This window comes from Atheta coriaria, unplaced genomic scaffold (assembly GCF_025399875.1).
Source record: "Atheta coriaria isolate IRGN ID8LTWV9N9 unplaced genomic scaffold, Caltech_Dcor_3.1 hic_scaffold_3_pilon, whole genome shotgun sequence".
NCBI lineage: Eukaryota > Metazoa > Arthropoda > Insecta > Coleoptera > Staphylinidae > Dalotia > Dalotia coriaria.
In genome coordinates, this window is record NW_027045445.1 from 3,717,807 (window position 1) to 3,745,225 (window position 27,419).

Here is a 27,419-nt window from a genome sequence, read left to right on the forward strand (position 1 = left end):
AATATAGTCATCTCTTTCTATTTTGACTTAGTTAACTTTTTAGGTGTTACGACGGTTGGTACACTGTAAATAAATTTGCAATATGCCTATATCTTAATCCGCGGGACGCATGTGCGCGCATCAGTCGTTGTTTCGGGTGGAAGCGTGGCGGTCGCGTGGTGTGTTTAGAATAAACATCTTGTCTGCATATAGTTTTGTCAACTGCTGTACAGTATACACGTTACGATATTATATATTTAACATCCACTGCAGTGAGATGAGCTCGTGAGGAGTTTCAGCAACGTGTGTGTTTTTAATATTCCGAGTAAACGGGCATTGCGGTGGCAAGTGTAACGAACAAACGGCTCAAACGAACGCGTTCAGACATGTGCAATCGGTGCGAGCTAAAGATAATCGTGTTATCTTGACCTTCAGCGATGAACAATACAAGACTGCTTTGTTTACATTCATCGTGTTTTTAATATTTCTAGTGAATTCTCCGTGAAGAACTAGATTTGATACTTAAGTGATTAGATAAAAAAATAGACTTAAATATGCATAAATTCAATTGTCTCAGTTTAACTTTTCGAAGTAATAATGGGTTGGAAAAGTCGGTGTCGATATATTTGGACTTGAGCAGGTGAGTGTTTATAATTTTCTCCGGTACTCGAATATATTTATCATTACATTGCCACCTCATGCGTGTTGCTGCATGAATGCATCCGGTCATTTTATAGAGAAATGTGGAAGAATGCAGTTCAACGGATTTTCTCACATGTTTCCCAACAGGGTGCATAAAAATAACTTGATATAGTAATTAACTCATAGTAAACGTTTTAAGAGTACATTGTTTGTAGTTGTACATATCGTGAAATTGTTTGTTTTGATGTTAACGTAGGCGAATGAAAAATTCTATTCCGCAACGGAAATTCAGATAGCGTCGAATGCGTTTGTTTATTATTTACTTACGAATCGTTTAGTCGGCCTAAAGTGATGCGAGTGTCCAATTCGTTCCGTGTTAATTCTCTTTTATCAACACAAACTTCATCCATCTACCCGCATTTTCATTACATGTGAAGGTAACAAAAAAATTCTCAGTTGTTTACTAGTTTTTTTGTTGTTGTTGTTGTCTTTGGTCATTATGAAGACGCACCAGACATTGACTTCATTCGAGTGGCCTGTTCAACATTTTTTGCTGTCTTCTTATTATTTAAATGTTAATGTTATTTCCTGTCGGCGTCGCTCGGTGCTCTGCTCGCCGCAGAAGTCGAACGAGCGCGTAACGCTCGAGCGATTCGCGGCCCTCGCGCTTGGACAAGAAAAAAATGTTGATTTCTTATTGTTTCCTATTCACTTGCGCCGGAGTACTGAAGAGTCGCGGCTTAAATTCAACGTTCAACATTATAATGCGCGCAATGCTCGTATCTTTAGAGCGGATAAAAGGCGGCGCGAGCGCATGTGAAAACAATGAAAGAGGACACATTCCGCGAATTCTTTTCTCACATTAAAACCTGTGAAATCATCAACTCTTGAACGCCTGGTATGAAATTGCTTGACGAGTGGTAGAGGTAAACATAGAAGAGATTACCAACTCTCAAGCCTGAGAGCAATGTAATTTTATTAGACTTTGAGAGCAATTAGTTACTTAAGCAAGGTGGAAAGTAAGAATTTAAAAGTCCAGGCAAGATTTAGGAATATTAAAAAGAGGGTATAAATATAACATCACCTGGCGAATTGGAATGTTGTGATGATGGTGGCTAGGGCACACGTCTGGTCTTTACATTTAATATACAGAGTGTTTTAATGTAACTTTACTTTTAATATTTATTATTTCATTATAAGTTTTATGACACTCTGTATATCAACATGTATGTATTTCGGCAAATCTTTTGAACAGACAAACAGCTGTCGCACAAAGGTGCTACTCCAACTCAAACATGTGCCCTGATCTGATTCGTTTATCTTGGTTTTCCTTGTAGGCGCAGGCTATCCTAGAAAACCACTATTAGTACACAATGTTATGATGATAGAGCTTAGGTAGTCTGTCTACTCTAGGAACGATTCCGTTGAAAACGGATCTACACTTTCAGAGAATAGTGCTGGAACTTTAGAAGCTAAATTGATGAATTTTATTTGTGGGTTTTTATTTACTACTGTTCCCTCGTTTGCTTTAACTGCCACTGCACGGTTTTAGTAGCGTGGCTTTCCACGCTTATTCTTGTAATTATTTGATGTTCATTTAAACATGTCGCAGCAGAAACTGGTGGAAAAACAACCAAAAGTGAAACCAGAACGAATCGAAATTTTTAGACAGGAAACCTAGTGTCTACATTTTATTTTTAGTTTTATTACTTTTCAAACAAAATCATATGTTTCAACATGTGTGCCTTATAGCAAATTATAAGAATTCAATTTTTGTTCATTTTAGCTAGCATTATGTTTGAAATTAAGATTAATGCCGGAATTCAACATGTGGTGCCTAGCCGCACGTCTGTCATGCGCGTGTTTTAAAAATAATAGAGGGTTCGAAAGCTTTGAATATGAACAATATGAAGCTCCGTGAAGGACGTGAGGGATGCTTGGTTTGATTTATCTCATATTTCATTTTTAAATTCTACGCACGTGGGTTTGAACCTATTTTCTAAGTATGTGAGGGTAACCAACCAAATTTATAGCTAGGTGGAAAGGAGAAAAAGATGAAAGCGACACGCGACCATAATCTGAAGGGCCAGGTGCTAACCATCCTCAGTTTTTGGATGATGCAAGCTGCATCACAGCAGCAGAAAAATATTTCAAAAATATTTCAAGCCAAATAGTTGCAGCAGCGTAAAACATGCAGAACCAAGTTAAAAATTGCATCACTTCTTTAACTTCTTTTATGTATGAATAATTTTCTGCATAATTTTCCTTTGAAATGCTCACATCGCAACGGTCATTAGAATTAAACCGCCATGGACTAAGTTTTTGCTGTTCACATGCGTGGAATAATATTATGCGAATTCTTTTCTTCGTTTTATTATTGCATCTTATCAATTGCATTCTTTTTATTATCAACTACAGAGTGTTTTCCTCATTTCTCAAATTAATTGGTCTCAAATCATATCATTAATCTCATATCTGGTATCTTGAGAAGCAATAGTGACAAGAACAAGTTGTTCACAGAATAATAAACTGCGTGTGCGTATAAAGCACATTATGAATATGATGTCCAGAGTCCTCGTCGTCGCATTCACGCGCTGTTTTATTCGTTACAAGATGTGCGGTTGATTGTTTTGTAGAAGCCGCAGCGGTGTCTGGGGCGCGCTAACGCCGCTCCCTTCCGACTCACGTGTATGCATACACGATGCACGTACGCGATGAGCGCCTATTAATGCACACACAATCAACGCGAAGAGACTACGACGATATTACATACATCCGGTGGCCGCGTCCCACCTGACACCACGCCGGGGCACACCGCAATATTCACCTGCGCCGCGGCTCACGCCAGTTCTTCGCGTGGTTTCTTGCAAGCACAGACCTTAGACACGCTCAGATCAAGTCGTCGCAAGTCATCGACTTGCACTTGCAATCGCGCGCACATTGCACAACTTTCAAACTTAAAACAACCAAAGTTTAATTTATTGTTTTCTCGATAAACTATTTTAAGTTAGCGTAGGTCGTATTACCAGTAACAAAATTTAATTTGAAGTGATTGTTGTCGAAAACTATTCGATGTTGAAGTTTGCTAGTGAGGTTTCAAACGCGATGCCTATGGGGCTCGTATTCGACATTACAAGGTACGAATTATTTAACATCGTTTTAATTATAGTAATAACGATAATTATTATTACTTAATTAATTACTTTAATTTAATAATTATCTAATATACTTATTAAATACTAAATTTTAAACGTTTTCTTTTAAATTAATTAATTTTGTTGGTTATTTTTACCCTGTTGGTTTTAAATTATCCCAAGAAGGGAAAAGAGAAATCGTAATTATGGGTATGTCGCAAGTGCTTAATTTAAACCGCTATTAATGGAAATTCATGGTGGTAATTGCCAATACTCGTATGTCATGCAATTTCTTAATACATCTACATATTTCTCAGAATATTGGCGATATGTCAATTCAAATATCAATATAAATATTATATTGCCTACTAATTGCTATTAAGACATAAGGATTGCCTAGTTTTGCGCATGTTTTATTGGTTAATTCATAGTAAAATAGAATTATTATTTATTTACTCGTAAAATGGAAACTTTCGACTTCATTTGCGAGTGTTGGTATTACATATAGAGGTAATTAAATTGCTAAACTGTGATTATATAAATTTAGCTCGCACGATTTAATTAAAAAACGTTGTTATGCTGATTGTACATAATTTTAAAAGTTAAAAGTTAAAGTTAATAATAATTAAGTGCACAACATTGCTTTGTTTTTGAAGAGAAATATTTTAGTTATTTTAAATCTGATTAAATTAGAACAGGATACGTTTGTCGTGATAATATTAGAATTATGCACTTTGTTCTTAGATTAATGCAATTATTTGCGTAATTATTCACCGCCGTTGTCCGGTTGCAACCTGCGTTTTACACGACTTACACAAGTGTTATTTATAGCCGTTTGTTTCGCAGGCAAGGTTATGTGATTTTGTCGCCTGCGCCTTCTGTTCTGCGGTGCAGATTTAATTATTACGTTTGCACACATTTATATTGTCTATTTAACAACATGAGATGTAATAAAATATTAACGCTATAAAAGGTTATGGTGTGTAACTTCAAAGAGAGCAGGCAAATACTATAAACGCTAAAATCAAAAGTGTAATGATGAGAATAAATATTCAAGGTTGTGTTGTAGAATGTCTTTAGTTATGAATTTATTAGGATTTTAAATTTATACACAACGAATTTTATGCTGACCTTCTTCTTTTTATTGTTTCCATGACTTGGACTCAAATTTCAAGCAATTTAATTTGATTAATTTCTTGCGTTTATTATGCGATTGTGTTCACTGAATAAAAACTTCATATACAATCAAAAAGCGCGGCACGCGCGCTGAATTTTTAATTCACGAATAATCAGCATTGTTTTAATTTCTTCCTTGTAAAGGCGTAGATATACTGTGCTTACTTAAGCTTTGTTTCGTGCTCAACAGGTAGGTTGTGGTATCTGAACATCTTGGAAACAATGCTGGGTGCATAATTTGTACAAATGAATCTCGAATTCATGGAATCATGGAATTTCTTGCTCTGTTACACGTATCGGAATGTAAAATGTGGTGTGTTATTAGTTTTAAACACTTCAGAGAGCAACATCAGATTATAAGTGAATTAAATTCAACGTGCTACTAAAACTTAACTATAGCATGAAGAATATATAAAATGCGCCGTAGGTGTACATCCGGTAATAAAGTTTTTTATTATTATTTTAACATCTCATCTTGACCGCTTTTATTCAGGAAAAAAATCGTCAAATTAATTCGCTTTATTTATGTTTTATAAGCAATAGGTTACAAAAATTATAATAAAATAACTGTGATTATAATTGTCTGGTCATAAAAAATGAGAAAAGGTGTTTGTCAGAAGAGGGATTCGAACCCTCGCCCTCAGATGAGGACCAGAACGCTCAGCTTGCATTGAAACAAGCAAGTTTGCACTTGAGTCTGGCGCCTTAGACCGCTCGGCCATCCTGACACATGCGCAGCATTGACTTAAATTAGATTTTTCACAATGATATTAGATTAGAATGATAAGTTCAAAATGGAATGAATTGTACATATGTGGGTTATATTTGTATATTTTATAACACTACATTATCAATGACTAACATTATAATATTATCATATTTCAACAGCAGCAGCTGCAAATGTAATCTGTTTATTGCCCGATATAGATTTCTTATTATGACATGGTTTTCTTCATGACTCAATGTCAACATACGCAGCTTGAATGTTCAAGCCACGTGCCTCTTTAGTAGATTTCTTAAAATCATGCCACTCAAAGCGACCGAAAGTAATGATTACAATGTACTTAACTTTGAGTTGGCCAGCTTTACTTTCATTTTGCCTTTACTAAAGCAAAGGCTTTGCACCTGGAGCAGGTGACTCTTATAACTCTTTCGATTTACCAACATTGTGTACCGCCTCGTGCCTCTTGTGCAGCCGTTGAGTGCAACTGCGCTTGAATAATGTTAAAGGGCATGCGAAACTCTAACAAACTTTCTGCAAACAAAAACAATTAAATATACAATAATTACACATTGAACAGATGTACATTATTAAAATATTTAATTCCATTGTAATAAACCAACAATAAAAATGGAAAACCATATTGCACGATTATTATTTACTTACGTTTTGATCGAACAATAAAAACCGCATGCATGTGAGCATTGTTAAAAGCTAAAAAAAAAACTACAGTAAAAGATACAGTGTTATAAGTTATAAGTTACAGTTGTGTATAACGATAGTTGTGATTAGGATCAAAGATGAAATGCACTGCGCGCACATTGCATGCATCCACAAAAACGAGGCATGAATGGAATTGGAAGTAATTTCGCTTATGGTGAAATTATATACATTTCCGAGGAGTGAACAATGCTAACTTAACATTAAGCACATCAAACACATGTTCGCCAGGCAGACGGTATCGTGTTGGCAGCGAGCTAAACGTTTCAAAAACGTTTTATGTTGTGGTCGCATGTTACATTTCTTCTTATTCAGTTTTCAAAGCAAATAATACAGAAACATCTTTCACTAGTGTCGTCAAAACTATATAATATTATATTATGCATATTAATGAAGCTGTTGGACAGTTGTACATTCCACTACTAACGAAGCTATAATTATAATAATAGTAATGTTTCTTTCTTGTTTTTACAGTGAGGGGCTTTTCGCAAGTCCAGAAAATTCCGTTCCCTTGGACTACGCTAAGGTAAATATTTATTTTGTTCCATCTAAGCACCTAAAACAATATTTTTTGAGTTGTTGCGAATATTTTTCCGTAAATTTCTTAGCAAAACATAATTTTTGTTCTTGTCATGCTGCGGATATGCGGTTAATGTATAAGCGATAGTCAAGTAACAGACGTGGCATTGTTTATAAAGTCTGCTGTGTATGCAGCGTTTACTATACGACTTAAGTCCGGTGGTTAGCCGATATAATTGTTAGTCTCTTGGTAATGTCGTATCACATATGTAGTAAGCTCGTGCGAGTGGAAGTGATGCGATGGGGTCAGGACTTGAAAGGAATGCGTCGGGCGGACACCGGATGTCTCATGCACATTGCACATTCGATGAACAAGTCAAGTCATTGCGTTAGTCTGGCGTGGCCGGCGGTTGAATGTTTAGTTCCCATGCCGGAAAATATTTTATACGATATTAACATAAACATTTTAAATATTTTAATATAAATATTCCCTTAGGCTTTTAAATTTAGTTTTGGGCCCTAGGGCAGTACAAAACTATAATCAGTGTTGTTGTTGAAATATTTTTGTCAAAATTTAATTTTTTGACTCCTGAACGCAGTATCTCAGTTAAACAAGCAATGATCAAATTACAAAAGTGTGACCGACGAGCGGCAGATGTTTTCCTCCACACTATGGAAAAAAAGGCATTCATTAACCGTGCTCTGGGGTCGGGCGGCGAGGGTTGCTCTTCATAGCGGACATCACTGCACATGCTTCATAGAAATAAATGCGCGCAGTTGTTAAACTTTACGAGCTGTGGGCGGAAGAGCGTCAAGCTGTTTCACGATCGTTCCTCCACATCACCACAGGCATTGCACACGATGAGGGTTGCATTCGCTTCCTCTATTTGTCGCATTTATTACACACGTGCTTAAACTTTTTTCCGAAGGTTCAATTTGAACACGTGAAGCTAGTTGAGCAGAACTTAAGTACACTAGACGTTATTTGAAGTGTGCGCAGACACCACTTCAGTTCACGCGATAAATATTTTCTTACATTGCCGGCTTATAAATCCTTTCGGGGTGATCTTTTCATCCTGTAGGTACTTTGAAATCTGAGATGAAAGGTATGCGGCGTTAATAAAAAGCGCGTACTTAAGACATGTTTACATTAACGCAATTTTATTTTATTTTGATGTCATAATTCAGATTAAAGAACTGATAGAAACTGTTAAAATATTAAATGATAGCGACGCGACGTCTCGCCAGACATTATACCGTCGCCAACATAATCCAATCATCGTTTCTGCCGAACGTGACAGAAAATTAATAAAACGGTACAAATCGAATCGACGACTAGGAAGTAGTCTGCAGAGTCTGCACGTTTTATAGAATTTTATTCGGTGCCAATAATTGCAGCACCTAACTGTGTGGCGAGACACTAAGTATACTAAGATTGCAAAGTAGTAAAGTAACATTACTGAACATCACTTCCGTTTGATTTCGATGAACCTGCATAGATTACTATCAAGAAGTGCAGGTAAATCAAAGAGAAGGAAACCCGATACCGTGATTAAAGGGCCTCGAACTCAGGTAATACACACGATTCGTGCGTGCAATTTAATGGATCCCAACAAAGGAAGTTTCAAGACGGAATCGAAACTTAAACCGACCTGTATTTTGCACGACAGTTGGTACATCCTGTGAATAATCAATGAAGAAACGTGATATTTTGAAGATCGAATATCGATCCATCCATTCGGTTCAATTCTTAACACAATCGGAATTCCATTGATATTTGGAAACTTAAGCGCGATTGCTCTTAGGTGCACGTACGTTGTAGGTAGTAACAATGAGTTGAATGAATGGCGTAATAAGCGAGTATTAGCGACCATAAAAGCCTTCATAAAAGAAAAGAAGTCAAAGAAGCGAAAGGAGATTGAATCAAATGCTTCACCAAGCCGACAATTGAAAACTTTCTTATTTTTATTTGTCAGACATTGATGTTGCATTAAAAATGCATAAGGAATTCCTGATTTTTCTTGGAGCTCAAATTAACATGCAAATATTTAAATAACAATAAAATTTAGAAACGCATTTGTTTCACAAAGCTGTTCATGTGATTTCAAATGTTTAAATGATTCTTGTGTGTAGAATGCATTAAAGTGCATCACGCACATTAAACATAGGTATAAAGACAAGAAATTACACAACAGAAGGAGAAAGTTTTCCATGTTTGATGGTGATAACGTACTTGCACCTAATGTGTTGTAAAGTCGTTAAATCTTCAATGTTTTTATATGTTTATGATGACATTTCACTGATTTAATGAATCATCTTCGAAATTATAGTTCAGTCAGGGTCAAACAAAAAAATCATCAATCACAATAATTTTAACTTGTCTCGAACGGATCTTGACAAATAACTTTTGACTTCTTCATAAATCAATCTATTTTTATCGTTTATTTGAGTTTATTCTTTGGTGTTTTCCTTCTATTTCTTATCATCTAGTATATTGTCCAAATAAGCAGCAAATATAAACTACTAAGTAAACTACAGCTGACAGATGGATTTTTATAATCGTTTTCCAAATTTGTACGACAAGATAATGTCTGTTACAGTCTATCTTCAAATTGCGACAATTGTGGTTGTTTGTTTGTGTCAGTGAGCGCACCCATGTCCGTGTGAGACGACGAAAGTAACTCTATAAATTGGGGTAAGATGACGCTAGATTGCATAAATTTGCATTAAATTCCACGAGGTTTCTCACACCTCACAAAAACTTGTTTGTTTTGATCTGTGTGCTGTTTTGTCCGTATCAGCAAATTCGAGTGTCCCCTTTTAAAATCACGCGAGGTCTTAAAATCAAATCTGTAGAATTTGTAAATATTACCTTCAATTGCATTAAAATCACCAATAAACGATTGTCTAAATAATAAATTCGAATTTATTAAATTCAATATGTGAGAAGAATAACGTTCGCGACCAATGTTGGAAATAAATGTCAATATGCTTGCATTCGTGATAAAGATTGACGAGAAACATTTCGATAACGAAGGAGAAACGGTATCTGTTCACGTTAGAAAAGATCGAATTTTAATGGTATTCAAATACAAGTATCTAGCGCACATCAAATAAATGTAGATACATCAGTAAACAGACACTCAAAAATGCATTTTGTTCCGGCAGTGAATGTAAAATTCAAAATTGAATGCTCGTTACAATACTTTGTCGAACCAACGGACAGATACGATTTGAACAAGAAGCGAAATTAGTGATAAAGAATTCTATTCATGCTGTAACACTCGGTGACAAAGGTGACAAAGATAACCATTATATTAAATTCAAAACCGTTCATACTCTACTTAGTGTACGGCATCGGACCGATATCATTTTCATTTTCAAGCAGTTGCAGTTGAAAGAAAACGAGTTTGCATAGTGAGTCACAAAGTCGTAAAATCTCAATAAAATATACTGCCCTTTGAATAGCGCATGACAAATATCAGAATACACCGTAATTAGATGCTACACGCGACAATAGGGCATTGCTGCATCGCTATCTCCTACATAATAAATTTATCATCAGTTCGGGACTGATGCCGCGTCTAAAAATGAGTGATTGTGGTGAGGGCAGTAGTAGGAATCTCCGATTCACTCGAGTAACTTGTGTTATGATTCACGCGTGTAAATTATTTTAATTTGTTTAAAAATCAAAGTACAGACCTACTTGGAACAAAGTGCCAGTGAAATTATTCGAGTAATCTATGTGTAGAATCTGGATGAGTTTCTGTGTCCAGTGGGATGAGTCATTCTTTCACGTTGCGTGTCCGAATCATGCTTCAATTTGTTCGAATCGTTGTTCGTGGTCGGTGTGTGTTGACTGACGGGAGAGTCGGATAAACACTGCGGAATTAATTAATGTCGGGATTTCAACACTGCAGTCATTTGCTTTTGTGTACTCACTTTGTTACGGACACTTTCGCGAAGAGGTACCATTCATATCGAATCTGAGCAAATATAAAGTTCTCGTACGTGTGGATAATAGTGTTAGCATTATTTGCGTGACTGGACTATTAAAACCTTCGTTTTAATTAATTAACGTCGATACACAGTTTGTTATTTACTTTGAAATAATAAGTTTTAATAGTGTATAGTTTCTAATCATGGATAGTAATGATTGTTTGGTGAGTACCGTTTAATATCAGCATCGCATTTGCGTTGACATTTAAAGTTTCACTTTAGAATTACTTTGTAACTCAACTAGAGGACGCACCTATGCATCCTTCGATGTTGATGATGACGATAAAATGAAGACAAATGCGCGGCTTAGTTCTTTGTAAAGTTCGAGCGCTAAAGTTAATGGTTTTGCATGAAATCGAAATGGAATGAGTGCATATCGTGCTTTATGCAACTTGTAAATTGGTTCGAGGCTCGCAAACGTGCTCAATAGATGAAACGACAGGTAAAACTATTCACGCGCGGAACGTTGGAGATGAAAAGAAGCGAAACGCAAAGGAATTCTGTTTCTTATTCTCTTCTTCTCTAATTCGCGTCATGTTACTATACGTCTGCAAATGCGCAAAATTACATAATGTTAGTATTTATTTAAACAATGATTAAAATAATAACGACTACCATCTATTTGTGCCTCTATAACTTGTAGATATTAATTTTAAGCTTTAATGCATATTCAGTAATTTTGCTTAGTATGCTTCACCATGAAGAATTCTGTACTGAATAATGTAATAACAGTTTATTTATATTCATGTTCTTCGTATTCGCCTAGGCCTGTTTCTTCGCGATTGCTGCACTCGCTCGTGCGTAGTTACCTTTGCAACAAACTGCAAACACGCTTCTTTCGAGTTGCCTTCGCGCTCAACATTAGAAAATGGTTTTATTCCTCTGTTTTTAGTGTCTTTCGGCTCTAAGTTTTCTGTCCGGTGTCTAGCTATGCAAGAAGCATCTCACAAAGTAAAAGAGAGATTAGAATAAATGCCGTTCACTTTACCATTACACATGTCGCTACAGAATTTGCACTTGTAACATAACAGTACTTGGTTGGAAATTTACTAATAACATAATTAGTTGCTTAAAAAAAAGAAGAAAAAATAAAAACAGCGTTTAAAGACATTAGTATTCTACAAATTTCAATTTTGAACTACGATATATCCTACGATACACCAAGTTTAGTACCAAGTTTAATAGGGGGAAGTCCCCTAGTGGCGGACACCTAAGGTTATTTATAAATAAATCAAAAAATATTTGAAGAAATGTTAATTAAATTATGACATATAGTAGATAACAAAGTTAGAAATCAAATTAAAATAACAAAAATGCAACCTCTGTTAAAAAATAATTAATACTATCAATTAAACTTTGGTAAGAAAAAGTATAGTTTTAAAAAGTGGCACCTAGTACCGGACACATATTTGTGCCATACCCCTCTCACCGGACATTTCAAATATGTCATATGGTTAGGTAGGCTACCTTGTTTGGTATTATTTAGGGGGGGGGGGGGGTGGGGTGATAGAATTTAACGATTTAATCAACGGATTTAACACACTGACTAGAAGCAGCCCGTGAATGCATACATCCATTAGCTAATGTGTTCATTTCAGTTACAATGAATACTTTAACTACGAATTTTAGCGAATGTATGCATTGACTAGTAAATGTATACATTTACTAAATGTATGCATTGACTGCAACATAGCCATCTCCTCTCTCTCTCTCTCACAAGAAATATCAATATGTTTACTGTCCGGCGCTAAGGGACAACTTAGTGTCCGGTGCTAAGGGACAGACATTTTCGTTCATTTGGTGGTACCTACTAAAATTGTTTAAAAAAATCTAATAATATTCTACCATTTTACGGATAACAATCAAGTACTACTTGTATCTTTGAATACCACTCAAATGTAAATGCATAAATATACTAGAATTAATTACATTGATATTTAGGTGACGTCGTGATTTTGCGCCTGAAACAGCAAACGGCTGCTCCCGCCGTGGCCGTGTGCGTTACTGGCGAGCCACGACGAGTGATCCTGTACCTGTGAGCCCCCCGCGCCCCTTTCACTTGTTTTTTGAAATGAAAAGATTTAAACTAGCTTAAATAGTACGAGTGTCCGGTGCTAGGTGCCGTCCGGCGTTACGGGACTTCCCCCTACTCACTTTTTTCGATATTTCAATTGCGATTACTTATCTCGTAAACTAAAAGTGATAGAAATTGAAGATTGAAGATTCTTAATCTAAAGGAATTTCCAGTTGAGATAAGATATTAAAGATATTAAAATTGAGAAAATGAGGAGAAAATAATTCATAACAACATACTGTATATGAGTTGTAAATACTATGCAAGCGACCTTGCGATCTTGCGGATGATGACCCTTTTCTCATTACTTGCATTACTTGCAAGCGCACTTACTACGGCGCTGGGAAAAACAGCGAGTGCATACAGTGCACATACGTAATACCGATAATATGACTACGAATAAAGTGAATAATGAGCTGAGACGCACCTCCAGTTTCCAGAAGCGCCTTCGTCTAACAATCTCCAACACCCATAAATGCGTTTAATTTCGTTTTATTTTAGCCGGCATAACGCATTTTTATTGCTCTTACTTCGCGTCGTTTGCTTCTGGGTTGTGTACGCGGTAAAAATTAAAAGAACGCAAAGCAAGGTATAAATTAGAATGAAATACTGTCAACCGCGTGCGATACGAAAAATTATATCTTAGATCTTTCATAGAAAATTATATTTAAACAAAAAACACCGAAAATTGTTTGATGTCGTTTTAATAATGCGTTGGGACTACTTGCATTAACTTATAAAAAACGAAACGTAAAAAGATGAACTAGAAGCAGAGAAAAAAAAAGTTATTCTTATTCTAGTAATGTTTACCTTTTTTTCTGTTAATTGAGACGTAAAAAACTGTTAGGCGTTTCATTTGTTGGCGGTCGCATTTTCCCACGTTCGAATATTACTTTGTTGAATTTTATTTTTATTACTTTCATATAGTAATTTTTGTCTTTTGGCAATTTTTAAAGCTACATCATAAAACACACCGCATTATATCAAGATATAAAAGAGTCACAGAAATTTAATTTAATGCTGGCCGATGCATTTGCATTGTTAACGTCGGTGTCTACTTCTTTGATGGTGGACGGTAATGTTATTGGACTCGCGAAGACGCGAAGCGCCGCGCCGTGGAGAGCGAAAAGCGTTCGACCATTTTCTGTGAATGAGTCAATCCGTTCGGAATGCCATTCGGCCTGGGAGTTGGGAGTTCGGCGCGCTGGAAGGCGACAAGTTAAGACTTGTCCGTTTTATGGTTTTTCTTGTTTCATGCATAGCACACGAGAGGTGAAGGTGCGCTTCAATAATATGCCTTCGTTTTCCTTCCTCGGCGTCTACTTTATACCTATATATTCACGCAAAGTACGAGTATGTGTTGGGGATTTGCAAATCTCAGCCGAGACCTTCTTGTTTTGCACGGCACCAAGTCGATGTAATATTGTGCAACGGCAAAGTTGCAGTAGGTATGCAATCAGATTGAATATTGTGCAATATCGATAAATGTTGTCGAAATTCAATTCTTATGCAAATTAATGAATTGTTAATTGAAATCTGTTTATGATGAGATGAATAGATGATAAAACGCGTAATAAAAGTAGTTTTAAGTGAAAAGTTGTTTGGCGAGCAAAAACAATGTCCTCTATCTTCATATGCAAAGAAACAGATATTCGGATGTGCGGTGTGTTGATTTTTAGGTCTTTAGGTTAATCACGACACCGGCACCGAAACTGAAGATGAGAGCACAAAAACCGGATGAAGACGGGTTGCCAACGAAAGCACGAAATAAGACAAGGCATGTGTAACATGTATGAAATACGAAGAAAAGAAATGTGAAACTTGATTCAAACATGTTATAACCCGTATATTGTGAATGTTCGCTTCGATGTAGTAATAAGATGCTGACGAACGCCTACGGCAAGGACAAGGACGCTTTTTATGCACCTATACAGATCAGATCAGACGGATGGATAGAAAGTATATTGTATTGGAACACATAATTTGCGAAAACAATTTTTAGAACGGAAAGAATCGCAACGTGCGTGGCAGCGTAATTGTACTTTGTTGCGTGGTGCACTGCACGTGTCGACATCACGATTCACAATGTTCCTGTGCCCTTCCTATCCGTTTTCTAGAACGTGCCCAAAGTGCGTATTACATAATTTGAGTTATTTGTTGGAACAAAGATCGTTAGCTTTGTTGTCATCGTCGCCATACTCCGGAAATGTCCGCGCTATGTCGTACAATCTTTACATATAAATGCATCCAGGTTTACCAAAGAAGGAAGTGAATTGCTATATTCGTACGTCACGTAACGACTCATGATAAACATGCGGCGGGCAATAATTAATAATGAAAATTGATGAAGTGTCCACGACTCGTGGGAAATATCTATCGATCGTCACCAAACTTGGTCGGTATCACGACCAAAATGATGTAATTATAGTTATATGATATTAATTAATATTTATTATGGAAACAAGATCTATTTTATGACTAGTTTTGGGCATTGTTTTTATCTTTAGTGAACAAAACAGGAATGAACAAGTCCATTCACGTTTTTTGACCCAACAAGTTTTATTTTTATTTTCAATTCAGGAATATCCTAGTTTAGCGATGAACAATCTTTGATATTCATGAATACAGCGTCATTTATTCACGTAATAAGCTAGTTTTACTGGTGTCAGGTATAATAATGTAATAACTTGTTGCGTCTTGCGCCATACTGAGTAAGCGCCTGTTTTTGCAAAATTAGTTTTTGTTTTCAACGTTGGCGAGATGAAAGAAATGTTGTTAACATGTGAACTTCCTGAAGCCTGCGTGCTACCTAACAAAAGCCTTACGAGTGCTAGGAGTTAGTAGCACGCTTTTTGCTCGTTTTAATTTACTTTTTTAATTAGTTTATTAATGAACCGCCATTGATAGCAATGCATACGCCGCGCATATGACAACGGAACAGATGCAAGACCACAGTCCGTTAGCAGTTGGTATTAAACTCACAACGTAATAAATGTAAGTACCTGATGGCAAACAATGAACAAACGAATCGGGCACTCGTACGAAACAACAGTAACGTCGTATAATAACACTGGATAATGAAATTAAAGGAGCGTTAATTTTATGTAACAGTTATAACCATATCGGAGAGCAGACATATTTAGGAAGACATACTTGTTTGTTGGTTTAGTGCTGTGCTCTAATTGTTTCTAAGTTTGTTTTTTATGTTTACGCAAAGTACAGGACTATAGGTAGAGTAAAGATTATTAAACTTTATGCTCTATATACACGTGTCACCGCAAAATTTTGGGTTGAAAGTTTTATCTTCAAACAGCTGCTCGTTTGGGCAAGTTTTGGGTTTGGTGTTTTCTAATGCCCTTTAAGACTTCTTGGAACTAGGCGTAATATACCGTAACGGTTTGATGTTTTCGAACAAAGAGGTTTTATTTTTCTTTGCCGAGCCACCGATGATAATAGGCTACCGTAACTTGACTGACCATCGTGGCCTGACTTAAAGTTCTTTCTGCAGCTTTCAATTTTCTGGCTACTTATACCTAAAAACATATTAGGACCTTCGAAAGTAATGCCATGACAACATTACCTCATGTTTAAAGGTAATGACACGTACAAGTTGTTCAATTGTAGTAAATTTAAATAGCATAATAGGGAGGAATAATATTTGTTAAAACAATAAACAATTTCAAATTACGTTGCGCATTGCTTAATAAAAATTAACAATGAAAGTGTGAACGAAAGAAAGAAATGTTTATTCAATTGTCTTTGAGTATTTAAAACAAAGATCAACGTTTGCTATTGTCGCATAAAACTATTATGTTTGTTGTATCACTGACACGTCATTCTTTTCGTTTGTTTTGATTTCAATCGCATTGTGTTGGCAGTCGTAATGCTTCTGCTTGAGAGGAGTAATTATTTTTGATATCAATACCAATATTATCAGTTCATCTCTAGTTTCATTCGCTCTTTTTTCGAGTCAACTCCCAAACAAAACCGTAATTTCAACATTTGAAAGCCAGAAACAGCTGTTAGTGTTTACACTAGTGCTTGAGGCCCCAGCTCTTCAGTCATCGTCCACGCTACAAGAACATGTTTGATCTGCTGTGGTTCTCTGGTGCTGGAGAGGGTAAAGGACGCAGAAAGGCCGTTTCACGGCAACATACAGCAACCATGTTGCCTTCTTTATCTTTGTCTGATGCACTCGAGCGCAACTTGCGGATTACGAACAGCTCGATGCCATGCGGTGCTGGTAGGAATCACTGAATGGGAACAGCTTGCCGGATTCTTTCCACTACTTTATTATAATGCGGGGGGCTCGCGCGGCTGACTGCCAGTTGCTCAGAAACACTCGAAGTGCGACGTCGTTCACATTCTAAGTCTATGTTCCGGCACCGCAAATTCGCTAGCTAAACTTACTCTTTTAACAATTCTACAATTACCGGTCAATGTGTAGCAATTTATAATTACATCAAAAACTTTAGTTTGATTTCAAACGGTTATTGTTCAGTGCTTCTAATCTGGATTAAGAATAACATTTCGCGAAAATGGTTCGTAGTTTGGCACAGTGGACGAAAACTTTGAGTTTTCCGGCGAGGATTTCGCCAAACAAGAGCAGCAAGGATAATATTGCTTCATCTCCGACTGTTACTCCAACACCTAGTACTAATTCGTTGTCACCACATTCGACAATACAGAAGAATAACGAGATCAATGTTATAATGAACAACAACGTGAATAACAACAACATTGATTCACATTCGTCATTCAATGAGGTGAGTCAAGAGATTTGATCAGGTCGCACGGTTTTCATAGGCAGCTTGTAGTCATCTTGCTGATTATAAAGAGCATAAGGCGCGATGCGAAGGAGTCATATTACAACTTGCTTACTCATCGCGAAAATAAATTAAATTACTGCCGTTTATTAGAAGAACCTGATAGGCTTGCGCATGTCTGGCATAAGTGTGGGAACTCAAAGAAAACTTGCTAGACTTCAAGGCGACATTAAAAAAAGTTTAACGTAAATGTAAATAACTTAGGTCATTTTATGAATTAATAATAATTATTTATACAAAACGGATATGCCGAAAGCAGATATCTTAAATCAAATCATATGTTCTGCAGGACAAAAACTCTGTGTGTGCTATTAAGAAACATATCACTCGAAGGCAGGTGCTGTTACCAGTTGATGGCTGATGCACGTTTGAAGTTGTTACCATGTTACCAACATCCGCTCGGTCTCGTAATTCTGGTTGGCGTACCCGTTTCGCATTGCTTTTATATCCATTACGTTGTTCTATTCTTACATTTTCCTCTACATTTCACTCGATTCGGTTTGAACCTACCATTTTCTAACCGTTGTTTTACTCAATTTGTACAGTGCACACTGATGGAAAGTGGCAAATCCATTATGAGAAACGCTTACGTTGCCCTCTGGCGTCTAACTTGAGCGAACCTGCACGCTTCATTGAAGAAACTCGTAGAAAACATTGCGATAATATTAGCTATTAAATTATAACTGATCTTATAACTTAACTTGCGTTTGTTTTCCACCGTTCGTTTAAATTTTATGGTAATTCTCTGAGATTGTGGTAGGCGTTATTTTATTTTTCTCCAGACTCCGTTCGATTGCTACATGTCTGTTACATAGATATATAAGAAACGGCTGGATTTTACATTATAATTTAATTCTGTGTGCTGTATTCTTAATTCAAAATCCCCTTTACATATTGGCAATCAATACGTTTCTAGTGTTGCTACAGCTTGGTATTTTTAAATTTTCTTGAATAACATGTGATTTTGAGTCGTAAGCCATCCTACACACTATTTTTAATGCCACATGTTGTTAATAATTAACTTCGCGTTATAAGCCACTCCGTCGTTGTTGATCTCTTGCGCTCTAATCGACCCGACTTCAGCTTCATGATCTTGGCGCATGATGGATTGTTGTTTCTAATTTACCCGAGTGTTGTGTATTTCGTGTGGGTTTTTCATGCTTCGTTTTTGTTTCATACTGCGTACTTATGTATTTTTGTAATTTCGACATGTAACCCTCAATTTGAAGATGTGAGAGAGTGAGTGTCCAACTCCAACACAATATGAGCTGGTAAATTGCTGTCCAAACCTGGCAATTGTTCGTTTTTCTAATGTTCATTTTATGAACACGCGTTATAAGTAGAAGGATCAAAGACCCCCTTTTGGGCGCACCCTAATTTAACGACAATTACAGTGTAATGGATAAAGATAGAAATACAGGTAGTTCAAGTAAAACATGGGGTTTTCAAGCGAAAATAGAAGCAAAACAAATTGATGATAAAGGACAGGTTTCTAAGGGTGGATTTTATGACGAGAAACACTTCGTCAAACCAGTTGTTGACTAATTTGAGAAATTGAATATTGTTACGCTTAAATATGCCGACGGGATTTCTGTGAGAATGTCACGATAATCTCCACTTTTAGTGAATGTTTTATCGTTGTATGTTTCTAACAGTAAAACTTTCTTATATATTTTGTTGTCACCGCCGAACATGATGGCTTTACAATTATTATTTATCACCAGCACTACTTTCGCGATTTTTGCACCTTGTTCATTGCTAGTTTGACGGTATCTCATGTGCAGAAAAGCTGTCGGTGTGAAACCGTTAGTTGTTCATAAATATTTATTAGAAATTGATTTGTTTTCAAAAGCGAACGAAATCAAACACAATGCTCTATTTATGTACACGCATATATATGTGACTGTTTTATTCCGCATTTATTTAGAAGCAGAGGCTGATGAGAAGTGCGAATCGGTTAGCAAAATAAACATAATTATCATAGCTACCTACCTTCCGTTGGATTCAGCGATCATCGTTTGCATTTATGTCGGACGATTATAATAATTTAACTCAACAGAGAACTTGTTGTCGTCTAAAAGGGAACGACACAAAAATCTACTCTAGAAAAGACTAAATGAGATCAAGTCAACTTTTCTGACCCGTTCGGAATTATTTTAACGCCAACTACTGCACAATTTACGCCGCGGTGTGTGAAGATTGGAAATAATTGAGTTAATCGACGCTACAAGGAAATTGAAAAGGGTTCCAAGAACGCCTTCTTCCTATTTGAAATGTGCGTACATTATAAAATGTCTCGGTGATTGAAATCATTGGAATTATCGATCGTTGGTTCTGGCGAATCGCAGAATATTGTAAGCTCGTATTTTATTATGAATTGTGATGATATATTGTTTGTTGCCACCGGAAACGCGTGATGTGTTCAACCATTTGTAATCATGTCGATATGAACTCGTTTCAAGTTGTTGATTCCGACTCGAATTGCTACTCGACAAAATGTAAGAATCGTCTTCCTCACATTTCTCAATTGTCGTAAAGGTTGCGTCATCATCTAATGACCGCACTTGCTAAATTACAGAGAAACGTTCGATGACTAATGTGGCGATATGTGAGGTAATAATCCGTGAAAGAAATGCCAAGAACCAGTTGACACATGAACGTAGAAGCATAAACCTAATTAAATGACAAAAATATTGTTTATAACGTGTTAAATATTATAGTTTGTCATGCGTGCGTTGCGTTTTGATTACATCGTTTCAAAGTGATTATTAAAAGAATCACTCAACACGGTTTGATCGCGTTTGTAAAGGCAAATGGCCGCTGCGACCAACTTAGACGTGTTACTTTCTAATTAGTGTTTTCTCAATTATAAAATTTTATCCAATTATACGCAAACGGCGTAGGATTAATTGAAGTCAATTAACCTGGGCGTCGACGCGGTTTATACAATAATTGTGTTGTTTTGAAGCACGCTTTGGGGAATATTAATTTTCTTATCTGTGGTTTTTATCGCGTTTTATTAATTTGATATTTTCATTTAATGATTTGAAATTATGAGTCGTGTGCACATCTGGTGAACATAAACATAATATGTACAAAGAAAATACTTTTCTTTCTAATTTTTGGACGGAAAATTTGACACCCGACAAACCCATCCCGCACTCAATACATTTTAAAGATGAATAGCTTGCAGTGGGGCCGAAAACATGTTGTAAATAACCTTCCATCTAACAATAACTGACGAAGTTTCAAATGTGTCAATCTTGTTCGATAGACACTAACACAACGCCGCACATTTTTGCCGGCTTTGTGTAAATATCCGATGTTCGGAAGGCGAGGAATATAACGACCATCCGTTTTAACAGTCGCTGTCGGCGCAGCTAGTGATGCTGGTTCGTCTTAAGCATTACGAATTTGGGACCACCCTTGTAGGCAAACATGGTTCTGACAAACTCATTGCTAGGCCTTTGTTGGCAGCCTGTAAAATATTCATTTGGAACCTATGCACGACCTCAACTAAAGACCAAAAGGCAGACTACTCAGATGCGAATGAGTTTTGTGTTCACCGCGGGCTGCCCTTTTCTTAATGCGCCCGACCAGTAAAAAAGAGTGGGGGAAGGTACGCCAACTGCGTGTTCCTTTGTACTAGTGTTAAGTAGGTGAAATTAGAGTTACCAGGGCAAACGTCCTACACCATTGCGTACGAAGTCCCAAGGGATACCTAGTGCATTATATTTACCGTTTTTTGCTTCTAATGCATATGCACAATATACGATACTGTTTTAAATAGTGGTGCCGTGTGGATATCAATTTTGATCTTGCTTGGAATGTGAGCCACAAAGATGGGAAAATTCCTCAGCATTTTCCCATGCGTTCGTATAATCTTTGAGAGCGTGCGATGTGACTAACAGTTTCCGTGTGTTTTACTTGACACATAGTTAAGTTGCACGCTAAGCACCTGTGATACTTCCGTACTGTTTCACGTTACATTTTACACTCCATTCTTAACAATGCATTCACAAGCTGTGATAAGTGTAAAATATAATGCAAGTTTGCTAATTGAGTGTTTTCTCATTGTTATCTTCAGATCTACCCGGATCCAGAGTCGGAGAAGGCTATCATGAGCTCAGTGGTCTACTGCATTCATCACAAGGAAGGCTGCAAATGGTCCGACGAGCTCAGGAAGCTGAAGGTACGTGTTATTTCTTACGTTTTGCACCCGCGAGCATTAAACAAAACAGTGCACTCGCGTAATTTGGCATACATTGCCAGCGGTAATAGAAACAAATAGATACGAACGATACCTGCTTGTGAGTTGCATCCGTTTGTTGCCCCGAGCAACAAACTGAAGCAATTGCCGCAATTATCATTTTGTTTTTTAAGCTCAACCATTGGAACAGTTTGCTGGCAGTGTTCCAGACGCGCGCGCGTCGCGTATGGAGCGAAACGCACCGTGAACCGTGGAGTTAATTGCTCGCAAAACATTATATCGTTCTTGCGTTAGTGCGCTCTCGAACTGCTCGCCGGGCGTGTGTTCCGTGTTCTCCACTAGAGTGTTTTGTTTGTTGATGATGATGTTAGTGCACACTAACCGTTCGAAAAAACCAGACGTGTCTTCGTGTGAGCAGCGAATAAAGTTAATTTTTTTCTGCAGGGACATCTTAATACATGTAAGCACGACGCCATTCCATGCACAAGTAAGTGTGGCGCGCAGATACCCCGGGTGCTTATGGAGGATCATCTGAAATACACGTGTCCACAACGTCGCGCCAGATGCGAATTTTGTAACAAGGATTTCACAGGCCACACATTGGAAGTAAGTTTGGATTTCTCGCATCATCATCATCATGTGTGTTGGATATTTATGTGAAATTTTTGATTTTGTTTCTACAGAATCACATTGGTAGCTGTAGTTTTGAACCAATGTACTGCGAGAACAAGTGCGGGTTGAAGGTTCAACGTAGACATCTCAATCAACACAAGACGTCCGAGTGTGCAAAGCGTCTGCTGCCTTGTCGATATTGCAGCAAGGAGTTTGTGGCAGACACTCTCACAGCTCACCACGTTAAGTGTGGACGCGTTCCTGTGGCGTGTCCCAATCGGTGCGACTCCACAGTGCTGGCACGTGAAGAGCTGGAAGCGCACTTGAAAGAAAAGTGCACCATTTCGACATTGCACTGCAGTTTCAAGGACGCTGGTTGTCGTTTTAAGGGACCACGATATTCAATGGAGAAACACCTCGCAGAAAACTGTCAAGAACATCTTTCTATGATGTGCTGTATGGTAACAAAACAGCAGCATCAAATTACTTCGTTGAAGAGCGCAATTTCACGCCTCAGTTTAAATTATTCGGGGACACTAATATGGAAAATAAGCGATTTTTCTGCCAAAATGAGCGAGGCTCGTAGCAAAGAGGGTATGGAATTAGTGTCGCCACCATTCTACACTAGTCAATATGGATATAAGTTGCAAGTAAGTTAACAGTTTTTGTTTTTATCTAACCGCAATATTTATTTTTTGCTTCTTTCTTTTTTCTTAGGCGTCACTTTTTCCCAATGGAAACGGTGCAGGCGAAGACAGTCACATTTCGGTTTACATCAAAATTCTGCCCGGCGAATACGATGCGCTTCTACGTTGGCCATTCGCCCACTCTGTCTCATTTACCATTTTTGACCAATCGACATGCCCGGATAAGGCATGCAATATCGTCGAGAGTTTCATTCCGGATCCCACCTGGAAAAACTTTCAGCGACCGAGCAAGGAACCCGACTCGCTAGGTTTTGGGTTTCCACGTTTCGTATCGCATGAAATGCTACGCAAAAGGCACTTCATGAAAGACGACACATTGTTCATTCGGGTTAAAGTTGACCCGAGTAAAATTGTAGCGGTCTAATTTTAGCGATCTCATTCCCCGAATTTAAATTTAAAGACATATCAACGTTTCTATAAGACTGTAACATATGTAAATAGTGCTCGCGATAAGTTTTAGGGCAAAATACGTAGTGTTTAACGAACTGTATATTTTTTTACACTTACATAACTTAATTCGAAGTGAACATATTGCTCAGGATTGTAAAAAACCTGATTAGGTAGTGAATGTACTTTTTAAAAAGTATTGTCTAGTTATTTTGCTTTTTTTATTTTTGTTTTTGTGATAGCTGGAATGAACCAAAGTTAATATTTCGACCCATTTGAGGAAATTTTCGGTCAATTATGATTGAGATGAATTGTAAATTTTACTTGCCTGTCTGTACATATATGTTTATAGCAAAATTTTAGTTTTGAAGACACAATATTAAAACAATATTAATGTATATGTAGAAGTGCAACTATGTACTGATCAATTTTATATGTTTCAAATAGTAGATCCTAAGTGAAATACAGTCAATTTTAGTTGTAAGTCTTTACCTTCTAGGGTAATGTATAACTTATGTTTTTTTACTAACGTTGGGTACAATATAAATAAAAAGTTGAGGTGCATCCACAACTATGCAGTATTGTATTTGTATTCGGTCGTGGCGCTTATCATAAGTTGTCTATAAACAACTTTTTTTAACCTGTTGGCTGGTCGCTCGATGCGCCCACGTTACACGCTGCACACTGCGTTCTCAGTTCTCAGTTCTATTGTGTCAGCATGCAGTGTGCCACGTTTCTTTCAATTTGATATCGACTAATTGCAGCATGTGAGTGTTTTGCAAAGTATGCGTTCGGGTGAATCGTTTATAAAACTTGTGTGGTGGCTACAACTCTTAATATAAACATGCAGAACCTAACAGGGGCAGACCTCATTTCGGGATTATACTTCTTGGAAAATTTTTAAAGTAGAAATGTGGGATCAACGCGTCCAAAGTGTGATAAGCACGTAAGTAGCATGGTGGCATTGAATACGGCAATACGGTTTGTAAGGCAGATTCATTATCCGACACACGGTTTTCTAAAGTAATTTATCACATATTCATATTTGCGCTTTTCAAATTGCATGATCGTCATCGATTCGGAACGGGTGGAGTGAAATTTACAATTAATTTTTATTTAAAGTTTTGCCTCAAAACGTAAAAGGAGAATGGTTAAATAATAAAAATTTGCTATTGAATAATTGTGCATTCAATACTAGTAAAACATAATTACAAGTCAAGAGCAACTGCCTCAAATTGGTCGCCAAAGTTTATCGTTTTTGTGAATTTATCAAAACATTCGGTGGAAAACGGGTCATATTTTGGGAACCCTTCTTGACATTTAAATTATTTCTTCGGATTCTATTAGCGCAAGAGTTGAATGGGGGTGACTTTTACTGTATCCCTTGTACGGTACCCTGAATACGAGTCACTTCACTTTTACCGGCACCCTCGTACGGTGCTCCGAATGGGAGTCACTTTTACCGCTAGCATCGTAACGTTGAAGATTATATAATTTCCGAAAATTCTGTATAGAACAAGATAATAAAATATATTATTATAATATTTAATATTTCAAAAATAGTACCTATAAGTGCTAAGAGGATTCTGGAATTCGGGAATTCTGGATTTGAGGATAGATTGCTTATACGATTAAGAAAGTACGTATTATCAAATCTTTTCATTGCATAAGACTGTATCCACAACATGCATTGTTCATATTTCTCACCTTTGACTCTTATCGGTGATTGTGTACAAACAACTTGTTTTTATCGCGTTGCAGCGCGTCCGGCGAGCTCAGCATTGTTTGTGCTATTTCTTACTTAGTCGATCGTGCCCTGCGGCGTGGTGTGCACGCGTTTACTTGCGTGACGGTCTTCGTGGCGACTTATCGCGTTTCTTGTAATTTTAAATCTGTAGTCGAATTAGAATCGGTTAGCAAAGATAAAGTTTTGAATTAGCAGACAAGTAGCGCGCATAGTTACTGAGTTAACTATATAAGTTAGCATGGTTTTACAAGATACATGTTTGCTGTCGTCTGTCGGATATCTTCCGTCGGTTGTCGGATATCTTTCGTCGGCTAAAAATTCTTAGTGGTTTTGTTTTGTGTATTCATTTAATAGTTGATTTAAATCTAAATCTTTCGTGCCCCGTGTGGAATATTTTATCCGCGAAAACGTAAGAAAGTGTATAACATAAATACTATTTCTATTAACATTATCGACAAATTAAACAACCAAATATGGATTCAAAATCTGGTATGAGAAAGCGATCAGTGAAATAAGTAAACACTCTGAAAGTAAGTAGGATTTGTCGTCACATCGTCATTGTAAAGCAAATGTTGCAATATTATCGCGTTCCGTCGGCTCCGTATTCGTTCCCACTACTCGTTGCGCTAGGAATTGTAGTTTTTTTGTTATAACACGTGAACGCGGTGTTACAATTAGTTCGAAATAATTTTCCTAGATGGTAAATTTATTTCTGTATCTCCCTGTATAGAAATTTATTGCGAGAAAATTCCGTAACGCGTGTTATATTAAAAGTTGTGTGTGTGCGCCGTAGTACTCGTTGCGCTAGGAATTGTAGTTTTTTGATATAACACGCGGACGCGGTGTTACAATTAGTTCGAAATAATTTTCCTAGATGGTAAATTTATTTCTGTATCCACCTGTATAGAGATTTATTGCGAGAAAATTCCGTAACTCGAGTTATATTGAAAGTTGTGTGGGTGCGCCGTAGTACTCGTTGCGCTAGGAATTGTAGTTTTCTTAGTATCACGCGCAAACGCGCTGTCAAAGTAAGTTCAGAATAATTTTTCCAGATGCAGAATTTAATTCTGCATCTCCCTGTATTGAAATTTATTGCGAGAAAATTCCGTAACGCGCATTATATTGAAATTTTTTCATACGGTGCCCTGAACACGAGTCATTTCTACCGCTACCCTTGTACGATGCCTTGAAAGGGAGTGACTTTTAACGTCACCATCGTCCCGTAATTGAAAATTATAAAAGTTCTAAAAATTCATTATAGAACAGGATAATGAAATATATTAATTGCGTGAAGTAAAAGTTCAAAAATAGTTGCTAAAGGAGCTAAGATAAGAGATTTGCCTTGTTGTTCCCAGATTTTTCAATTGCGATTATGTCCTAAACTGCCTTTTCATATAGACTGCATTCAATTCCGGATTGTAGGATACATTGTTTATGTGAATACGAGAGTACGTTCAGAATATAAAATCTTTCCATTGTATTGAACTGTATCCACAACATGAATAGTTTATATTCGTAGTTTGCACTATTGGCTCTTATCGGTGTTAGTGCACAAACAACTTGTTTTTATTGCGCTACGGCGTGGTGTGTACGCGTTTACTTGCGCGGCGGTCTTCATGGCGACTTATCGCGTTTCTTGTGATTTTAAGTCGGTAGTTGAATTATAATCAGTCACCAAAGATAAGATAGAATAAGATAAGATAGAATTAACAGACAAGTGCGGCCTATAGTTAATGAGTTATTGCGCGTGGAACCAAGAATTTCATGGTTTTACAACGTACGCACCACGTGTTTTCCGTCGGCCGTCGGATATCTTCCATCGGCTAAGAAATACTCAGGCTTGTTTCGTGTATTCATTTAATTATTAATTTGAATAAACATCATTTGTGCATCGTATGGAATATTTCATCTGCAAAAACGTAAAAAAGTATGTAACATAAAAACTATATTCTATTACAATTACCAA

At 37.0% G+C, this 27,419-nt stretch overlaps 1 protein-coding gene, 1 long non-coding RNA gene and 1 other non-coding gene across 6 annotated transcripts; 1 reads left to right on the forward strand and 2 right to left on the reverse strand.

The window, feature by feature from the left end:
* The first annotated feature begins 133 nt into the window (after positions 1–133).
* Traf4 (TNF receptor associated factor 4) lies at positions 134–24,277 on the forward strand. 4 transcript variants are annotated; one of them, XM_065299459.1, is made up of 6 exons: positions 134–619; positions 6,847–6,898; positions 21,878–21,982; positions 22,445–22,606; positions 22,684–23,262; positions 23,330–24,277. In XM_065299459.1, the coding sequence occupies exons 1-6, from the start codon at positions 534–536 to the stop codon at positions 23,681–23,683; spliced, it is 1,338 nt and encodes a 445-aa protein (XP_065155531.1). In that variant the 5' UTR covers positions 134–533; the 3' UTR covers positions 23,684–24,277. The 4 variants fall into 4 exon arrangements, with proteins under 4 accessions (XP_065155531.1, XP_065155532.1, XP_065155533.1 ...); XM_065299460.1 differs by lacking the exon at positions 134–619 and adding an exon at positions 3,464–3,758; XM_065299461.1 differs by lacking the exons at positions 134–619; positions 6,847–6,898 and adding an exon at positions 10,912–11,054.
* Positions 5,543–5,659, reverse strand: TRNAL-CAA (transfer RNA leucine (anticodon CAA)). The gene is made up of 2 exons: positions 5,622–5,659; positions 5,543–5,588 (listed from the first exon to the last, which is right to left on the reverse strand). It is a non-coding gene; the product is annotated as a tRNA-Leu (tRNA).
* On the reverse strand, positions 5,747–6,458 carry LOC135789470 (uncharacterized). The gene is made up of 3 exons (XR_010547577.1): positions 6,417–6,458; positions 6,319–6,366; positions 5,747–6,186 (listed from the first exon to the last, which is right to left on the reverse strand). It is a non-coding gene; the product is annotated as an uncharacterized lncRNA (long non-coding RNA).
* Positions 24,278–27,419: the final 3,142 nt, after the last annotated feature.